Below are 9474 nucleotides of genomic sequence, written 5' to 3'. Positions count from 1 at the left end.
GAGAATTCGTTTCTAAGAGCATCAGGTATGTTCATGAGAACAAAATGAGAACTGACATTTGCTGGATAGTTTCTCTGTGACAAATATCTTCACTTTATATACATGATTTCTATGAATCCCATATGTTAATTAGGATGTATCTGGCTCAAGGAACAAATTTCTCTTAATCTCTAATCCATACATGGGAAGTCTGAAGGCCCAGCTTTGACTCGGTAGCACCTTAGGACCCAGGCTCTCTCCCTCCTTCTCTTCTACCGTCCTCAGCAAGCTAGCTTTCCATCCTCCAGCTGGTGCCTTGTATGCTCACAATGGTTGCTGCAACTCCAGCCATCACCTTTGAACTCAAGGGAAAAAACAATGGGTAGAGAAGTTTGTTCCACCTCCTGAGTAATGAAATCCTTTCTAGGAGTACCCCACAAATTTCTCTTTCTGTTTCATTGGCCAGAATTGGATAAGAGGCCCACCCTTAGGTCAATGAATGGAGAAATCATCAGAGCCACCTCTTATGGGGTCATGTCTATGGTCATAAACCCCCTCCACAGACACAAACCTGCCACCACTTCCAAGCAGCCACACGTGGTTCAGCATCCCCTTGTTCAAGTTACAGGGAAAGGGAAGACATGGCGTGAGTGTTATGGAAACCGCAGGGGAGAGGGCTTCCACTGAGGTGCAGGGATGGGAGTTTGCTGGGGAATGAGACGAGCAGCATGGGGCCCACCGAGGCTGAGTGCAGAGCAGAGGAGGGAGAGAGGCAAGAGAAACAAAGAGATCGGGGAGGCAGCTGGCCCAGAGGCCACGCCAGGACTGGGAATTCCATGCTAAGTCAATGGGCAGGCTTAGGGAGGCTGGCACCGGGAGAATGCCATCACGGTAGTTCTATTGGCCAAGGTTCGCTCTGGTGGCTCTGAGAAGGGTGGTCAGTAACCAACCAACAGAAGTCTGTGGCTAAGGTCCACGTGGGGGTGAAGGGGCTGGACGAGGGCAGACCAGGCTCCAAAGGAGACGCCCTTACCGGTGTGGCAAGTGTGCTACAGAGCATAACGGCCAGGCACCCCGAACCCACCAGGGACAACAAGCACCCAGATGCAGAGAGACAGCCCCAGTACCCAAGGGTGTGTGTGTGTTAGTCACTCAGTCATGTCTGGCCCTTTGCGACCCCACGAACTGTAGCCCGCCAGTACGCAAGACTTCAGGCTAAGAGCAGGGGAGGGAATGCCCACAAATTGAAACCAGGGCTTTAATTTGTAGAGGGGGTAATGATGGTATGACGGGCTCCAGTTCTGAGCTCATTGGTGAATTCCTACCATTTCGAGATCAGTGGACTAAAGCCATCCTCCTTTCTTGCAGCCAGAAAGAGAGAGGAGTGAAAGACGACAAATGCAAACCAGAAGCAGAAGCAGCCGGAGGGAATGGGAGGGAGTTGATTTTCTCCACTGGGAATGCTTTCAAAGCCCCTGCCAGCGCCAGGCCCTGAAACTGGATCTCTGCCTCCACCCAGCACCCTCCACTGGCTCCCCCTCCCCACCTTAGAGAAATGCCCAGGGAGGATGACCCCGGCTCCTTCTGTGAGGTTTTACCACCCCCGGTGTGAAATCACAGCCCTGTAACTTTCCCTTTAAGAGCTGTCAGAGCCGGGGAGGCTGGCCAAGCTTGGATTGGAGGTGGGGACAGAGGGAAGAAAGAAAAAAAAAATAGAGAGAGAGAGACAGGAAAAGTTTTTCAGAGGAAAATGCAGGGTTTGTCCTTAACCCTGACGTCAAATCTTACTTTAATAAAACCCCCTGAGGGCTGCGGGAAGAGGCATATCTGGCACTTCTGATGGGCCAGGTCAGTCTCGGTCCAACTCCCCCGAGAAGTGGCCGAATCCTCTGGGCTACTCCGTAGATGCCTTGGCCACCGACCTCCAGGCATGAGGTGGTTACTGCCCTGGACGCTGGTGGCAGTGGCAGCAGCAGCTGCAGCGGGCAGCACCTTGGCCACGGTGAGTCCTGTCCCGAGGGGCACCGTCCCCATCGGCCCTGCTGTGTGGGTGGGCAGGATGAGAAGGGCTGAAATGTTGGGGGGCAGGCAGGGAAGTGTCCACTGAGGAGCCAGGGCGAGCCCCAGGGTGAGGAGTCAGGCTGCTGGGGACAGCTGGTCCTGGCAGGAGGGGAATCGCGGCCAGCACCTTGGGAAACAAACCAAACAGGACTTCTATGCCCTTTATTTCCCACCTGAAATGCAGTAGAAAGGGGCTACTCGGAGGAAATGGGAGTCAGGGAGCCTGGACTCCAAGCGGAGGTCTGCCCAGACTCGCTGTGTGGCCTTGGGCTAGTCACTCACTCTCTCTGAGCAGCGTAAAGTGAGGAAGATTGTTGTTAGACTTCTAGCCTTTGGGTTTGGAAAATGAGTCTCCAAGTGTTGGAGATACTACAAGATGGGGTGGAAAGGACCAAGGAAAGTTGGGAGGAAAAGGCTAGCTTTCAACAAAAGGGCTCACATGTGCCACAGGACTCGTGATGATTCTCCAACCACAACTGCCTTGGGCTTGCACAGCTCTCTACAGTTTATGAAGCATGCACGTTTGGGTCCTATAGAAGATACCCGCTGGTTCAGGAGGACCCAGAGGGTTCTCTGTCTCCCACCTCCATCCTGGGGCACACCGAGGGGAAGGGAGGAAGGTCTGCACCTCCGAGAAGCCAGGGAGCGAGACACGTGGCAGCACGGAGCCAGGCAGCGGGCTCGGGGCGGGGAGCAGGCACAGGGCGGGCAGGAGGTGGGCAGCTGCAAAGAGCTTCTGAATCCAAGAGCCCATGGCCCCGGGCCAGGGCCTGCTGCCAGGAGTGAGGCCAAGAGGCTGGCGGAGGGCGGTGGGAGGGAGTTCATTACCCACTCCCACAGACAGCTTTCTTGGGATTTGATGTGCCCCATTTCCAGATGAGGGAACTGAGGCTGGAGGGGGTAAGCTACTTGCCCATGGGCTCAAAGACACAGGTTCTGATTCAACGAGATCTGAGGTTCAGAGCTGACCATAGGCCAGTTGCTCATAGGCGCTAGGAGATGGGTGTTCCTCCAAGCACGGTAGAGTGCATGATGCGGGCAGGTAGAGCTGGTGACTCGCTGTTGAATCCTCCCTGCCTTGTGTGGCTCTTGCCTAGTAATTGGTGCTGAACCAAATAAAAAGGACATTAATTCCATTTTACGAATGAAAGAAATAGGCCAAGCTGGGGACTTGCCCAGGGTCTCACTATCAGTAAGCGGAAGCGTTCAAACTTAGATCTTTTTTTGCCAAATGCCACTCTTTCCTGCAGACCCGAGCAACCAGGAGGTGCCACAGGCACCTTTATTTCACGGCTGCTGTGTCTGGGAGGACAGGGGGTGGATGGAGAAGAGGTGAGAGGGGTATGGTAGTAAGGTCTGAGTGAGGAGGAGGAGAGAGAGATGTTGGCGGAGAGGGGTGTCCAAGTACGTGGGAACACCGAGCACCTCCTCAGAAGGGAAGTACTTTCTCCCCTAGGAAAGAGGGGCTACAGGTCCACAGGCTCAGCTGAGGGGACGTGCAGCATAGGAGCTGGGAATCCAGCAGCAGGACGGAGGGAGGGCTTCCGAGAGGAGACGGGGTACCTCTCCTCTCCCCCTGACCGGGACCTTCTCTGGGGAGCTATGGTAATCCCCTAACACTGCTGCATGATTCAGGAGCTCCCCAGAGCCTTAATGCCCCCAGCAAGGGCTGGGAGACACATACTGTCAACCTGCACTTTGCTTTAGAGACAGGTTCCAGCCATGCTCATCCTCCCCAAGCTCACATATAAGGGCACTGTGAGTCCACTCAGGGTCCTGGGGGTGTTTAAAGAAAAAAAAATAAAATAAATGATGATAAATGTTTATATAGAAGAAAAAAGTCGGTGAGAACTGCCAAGAAAGCTTCGCATCAGAGAGTAAAACATTATCAAAGTTCTGTAATTGAAGGAGGAAGAAGCCAGCGCAGGAAGAGATAAATCCAGGAGCTGGACAGGGCGGAGAGCTCAGAAACACAGCCAAGTGTATTCGGGAATGTAACATATGATAAAGGTGAACTACAGGCAGGCCTTGTTTCTCCATCTCTTTGCTTTTTTTTCCCCCCCCTTCTACATGTATTGAGGACTTCCCATGTGCTAAGAGAAAGGGCCTACATTGTTGGGGGTGGGGGGCATTGCTGCACCAAATGCTATCTATTAATATACATAAGACCTTCCTCAGTTCATTTAAATGATATTTTTTAAAATTTAATTATCTTTAACTTGAGGATAATTGCTTTACAATAATGTACTGGTTTCTGCCGTACATCAACATGAATCAGTCATCAGTATACATGTCTCCCCTCCCTCCTGAACCTCCCTCCCACCTCCCACCCCATCCCACCCCTCTAGGTTGTCACAGAGCCCCAGTTTGAGTTCCCTGAGTCATACAGCAAATCCCCACTGGCTATCTGTTTTGTGTGGTAGTCTATACACTTCCAGTCTACTCTCTTATGAGTCTTTATTAAGCATCTCCTGAATGCTCATAGCAACACTGTTAAGCAGATGTAATCATCCTTCTTTGTAGATTAAAAACTCAAGCTCAATACAATATGGTAAAGTAATTAACCTCCAATAAAAAATAAATTTATATTAAAAAAACACTCAAGCTCAGAGAGGTTCAGTAACTTGCCCAAGGTCACACAGCTAGCAGTCAGTGGGACTGACATTTGAGCCTAGGTCAGCTCTCAGCTGTGCAGCCTCCTGCCTCCCTGGCCCGTGTCCTCGTGCAGACATGAGAAGCACAGGGTCTGCACCCCTACTGAGCCTACTCGGCTGAAGAGGCAGGGAACAGCCTCTCCATGGGAACGAGAGGCGACAGGGGTGATGCCGTCCAGGAGAGCAAGGCTGGGTACAGGCCCTCCACTGGCTGGTCCCTTAACCACTTGGACATCCCCGTCTTCTCTTGTTAATTGCGGCTGACAACCTGAGCCCCCTGCAAGCTCCCTGGGGCCAAGGAGTGAACACAGAGCTGATCGAGGGAAGTGTCTCAGTGGCACAATGAAAGTGAAGTTGCTCAGTCATGTCCGACACTTTGAGACCCCATGGAACCTGTAGCCTACCAGGTTCCTCCGTCCATGGGATTTTCCAGGCAAGAAGACTGGAGTGGGTTGCCATTTCCTTCTCCAGGAGATCTTCCCGACCCAGGGATTGAACACAAATGCTGTGCTAATAAATTCTGGGGCACATGTGAGGTCTCTGATAGTCTGTGTAAGGCTGAGACTCACATCTCTTCTCCCACAGAAATGTGTGTGGGTGTGCACAGGGGTACAAGTGCATGTGTGTGTATGTGTATAAGTGACCGTGGCTTGTCTGAAGGTATAGATCCCCATGGCGTCAGGATGCTTGAGCTGGGTGTGAAATGCAAACCCACCCTCAGCCTCTGGAATCGACTATAGGACAATGTGGCTCCCGATAAGTGGCACATTTCCTTCTAAAAGATTGCAGGAGCATCGAGATGCCTTCTTTATACCCCCTGTCTATAGCAGGGACCTGAGCTAGCATTTCAGATCCTACCCCAGGCCCCACAGCCGCCAGCTCCCTGCCCAGAGCCCCTTCCGGCAATCTGGACGCTGTGCTCTTGGCTCTGAGCCCCTCCTGCTCACCGCTGGCCCAGGATGCTTGCAAGAGCGTGGCTGGGACAGACCCTTCCCACCTGGGCATGGCCCTTGGCCAGGGCTCGCCCTCTGGACTGGGCATGAGAACAGTGCTCTGTGAGACACCAGATCCTGACCTCGAGCTGAGCAGCACCCCTAGGCCGTCTGCAGACTCCCCTCCCCTCCCCAGGTTTCAGGAAAGGCCCTTGCCCTGTGCCAGCAAAGCAGCCAAACGCCAGGAGGCTGTCTTTGTACAAACAGAAACCCTGGAATTCCTCCCATCTCTCTGAATGCGGGGAGGGGCTGCTACACACCTCGTAGGTTACATGTGGGGGCGGGGAGGTGAGCCAGCCGTGGCCCAGGGTGGGATCCCGGGAGGAGCCGGGAAGGATGCCAACTGCAACCCGGGAAGTAAAGCAGGCTAACAAGGCCCGCAAGAGAACCCTGCAACTGCGGATGTTTGGGGCGGGGCTTCAGTGCGTCGGTCAGTCATTCAACACCTCCCATGTCTCAGAAACATGAATGATGATGAGAGCTAACCCTGACCCAGAGCTCACTGTGTTCTAGGCACCCAATCCCAAGCATCTACATACATCAGCTCACTTGAAAACCACACACCTACAAGGCGGGCTCATGACAGTCTAGACCAGGCTCACTACATCGTCCAACCAGTAGCCACTTCCCACATGAGGTCCTTGAGCCCCCATGTGGCCGACCCCAACTGAGCTGTAAGAGTAAAATCCACAGTGTGAATGTAAGACTGCAAAATTCTCATGGTGATTTTTCCTATTGACACCGTGTTGAAAATACTGATAATTATATTGACAATAATGATAGTACTGTTACTATATCAGGCCAAATGAAGTATATTATTAAAATAAATTTCACCTTTGCTTTTTGGTATGATTGCTGGAAAATATACAATTCCATCTGGAACTCATATTATGTTTGACCAGACTGTGTTGGCCTGAAAAAACACAAGGGTACATAGAAAGGTTATAGTGGGGAGGGGGAAATACTGAGCTCCTCTCCTTCCAAGCTGTACACCCTCAGACAAGTAACCTAGCCTCTCTGGGCTAGTTTCTTCATCTATAAAAAAGGCATAACGTTAGTACTTGCTTCTTGGGTACTAATCCTCTTGGCACGACTAAAGAGTGAAAGAGAGGTAAAGCACACGAAGACCCAGCACAGCCAAGGGGGAGCGGGAACTCACCCTCCTTCCAAACAGCAGGGGAGGGGCATCCCGTCTTAAGTGGGAGCACCGGCTGCAGACAAGTGTGCAGATCCGAACGAGTGATCGGAGGTTTATCAAGGCCCCAGGCTCAGTACCGGGTGGGCAAGAAGAGGGGCAGAGCAGTCGGTGGACGGTGCTGGGTTCACTGCTGAGCTGATCTTCAGAAGATCTCAGGGTTTCCAAGTTCTGGACAGCTTCTCAGCACATGTAGAGGGAGTCAAGGAAGATTTCTGGGTTATCAGATAGGAGAGGGAAATACAGATAGTGATGATGCTGATGGTGCTGCTGATGGTGGTAATGATGATGGTGCTGCTGGTGATAGTGGTAATGATGATGGTGATGGTGCTGCTGCTGATGGTGGTAATGATGGTGATGCTGATGGTGATGGTGCTGCTGGTGGTGGTAATGATGATGGTGATGGTGCTGCTGCTGATGGTGGTAATGATGGTGATGCTGATGGTGATGGTGCTGCTGATGGTGGTAATGATGACCGTGATGCTGATGGTGCTGCTGCTGATGGCAATGGTAACATGATGGCAGTGATTAAGAGGATGATAATACGAGATTTGCATCTTCCAACCCTGAGTCAGGTTGACAATGACTGAGATTTCCTTAGCTCGTCCATTCACTTGTTCCATGGATGCTAACAGGCCTGCTCTCTGCCCTGCCCCATCCTGTTTCTAGAGAAGTGATCATAGTCTGTCAGCTCAGTCCCTACCGTCAAGGATGGCTCATGTGTTTCAGACAGACTTTTAGCTCAGAGGAGTATGTTGAAAATCTGATAGGGAAGCTTAGAGGACTGCGAGAGAGAGAGAGAGAGAATCAGTTCTGGGGCCCTGAGCCTGAATCCCTGGGGAGACCTCCCCACCCTCACCAGCGTACATGAATTAACAACCTTGATAATTCTTATGCACACATCGTTTCTAAAACCATTGAATTGAGAGACTCTGGTCTCTCCTCCAGCCTTGACTTCCTGATAATCTGCCAGCTCCCCTCCTCCTCCTTCCATCCTGGGGGGCAGGGGTAGGGGAAGAGAGACAGAAGCAGAGAAGGAACAGGGCCTCTCAGGCGTGAGTGATGGGCATTCCAGGGGAGATGATAAAATCTGCTCATCCTGTCCCCCTAATCAGGAGGCAAGTCCAGGCTTGGGGCATGGACCATGACTCTGCTCAGCCTTGGTGGGGATGAGAGCGGGGAGAGAGGGAAAGAGATTCTGGGCCTGAAGGACAGGAAGGGAGGGGCTCTCCCTCCCTCTCCCCATCCCAGAATCTGTGTTGAGTCTCAGGGTGCAGAGAAAGGCCATGTGCCCTGATCTTGCCCAGAGCTGGGTGGGGGGAAGGGAGGAGCTGGTCTGAGTGGGGAGGGAGCATCCTGAGAGCGCTGGAATTTGGATCCTGCTCTTGGAGTAGAAGGATGGACTTGTCCAGGGAGTCAGTCATCCAGTCATCGCTGTCACTTTAGACATTTGATAATACTGAAAATGAAGAGGTTGGACTTGACCCCAAACTTGCTTCCAGCTGGAGCCACGACCCCATCCTAGGGCCACACTCATTCACCCGGGGGCCAGGAGTGGGGTTCATTGCTGTGATTCTTAGGGGGGACTCATGCCACTGCCCCTCCACTAGGAGCACTGCTGGCCTGGCACCCCAAAAGCAGAGGTTCTGGGATGTCCCTCTAGATGTATTTCTTCCCTTCAAGGTGTCTCCAGATATTCTCTCTTTGGCCCGCATCTCCTTTTTCGACCCTCAGAGTGTACCCTCTGGTTTCATAAAACTGGAAAACATACCACCAGCTGAATCTCCCAGGGTCCCACCATCTCAGTGGTACCTGGTCAGGCCTGGTCCCAGATGCTGCAGCAAAGACCAATGCCAGCTCCCCCGGCACTGCTGAGTGGGCTGTGCAGGTGCCCAGGACTCCAGAGTCTTAACGCTTTTCACCACACTCGATCCTTGAGGTCTTGCAAGCTTGAGAAGCATCCTTGTAAATACTGTTGAAGAGCCTGGTACCACCTGCGTCCCCATCTCTGTGAGTAATACCTCCCTCTGCCCCCCATCAGAAACCTGGGGCCGTTTTCCACCCTAACCTCCCCACCCAGTGCATCCAGCTCCCCACTCCTCCCTGCTGCCAGGAGAAGCCAGACCCTCTTTCGGCTGAGCCCCCTGTCCTAACACCTCACAGGATTCCTGCTGGACCACAAGTGCAAGCCCACACACAAAGCTTGGCGGGAAGAGAACGGATTCCGCTCTTGGAATGAGGTGGAGTCAACCACAGAGTTTGAATTCAGACAGGAGATCACCTTGAGCGTTCTGAGCCTCAGTTTCCTCATCCATAATCCCAGGACACCCACCTCTGAATGGGTCGTGCTGAGTACAGAGCCTGGAGCAGCCTCCTCCGAGACCAGCCTAAGCGTGGTTTCCAGCCTCGCCCTTTGGGACCGCCCTCCTTCACCTTCTTTCCAACTTCAGGGGCCATTCTCCCAAACACTCGAGTGTTCCACCTCTGTGTACTTGCCCCTGCTGTCCCTTCTGCCTGAAATGCCCTCCCCACCTTCTCAGTTCGTGGAACAATGTCTTCCTAACCGGTACCCCTCTGAGAAGCTTCCTTCGGC

The 9474-nt window shown here is 52.7% G+C and overlaps 1 protein-coding gene across 1 annotated transcript in view; it reads left to right on the top strand.

Moving 5' to 3' along the window:
- Positions 1–1909: 1909 nt before the first annotated feature.
- The window catches only part of CCN4 (cellular communication network factor 4), a 30674-nt gene continuing 23109 nt past the window's right edge, over positions 1910–9474 (top strand). Inside the window, exon 1 of the mRNA XM_068983866.1 lies at positions 1910–1981. Within this exon, the coding sequence (XP_068839967.1) occupies positions 1910–1981 (72 nt within the window). The remainder of the gene's footprint in view (positions 1982–9474) is intronic.

This window comes from Capricornis sumatraensis, chromosome 11 (genome assembly GCF_032405125.1).
Source record: "Capricornis sumatraensis isolate serow.1 chromosome 11, serow.2, whole genome shotgun sequence".
NCBI lineage: Eukaryota > Metazoa > Chordata > Mammalia > Artiodactyla > Bovidae > Capricornis > Capricornis sumatraensis.
Note: the sequence above shows the minus strand (reverse complement) of the source record. Positions and strands in the feature narration are given on the sequence as shown.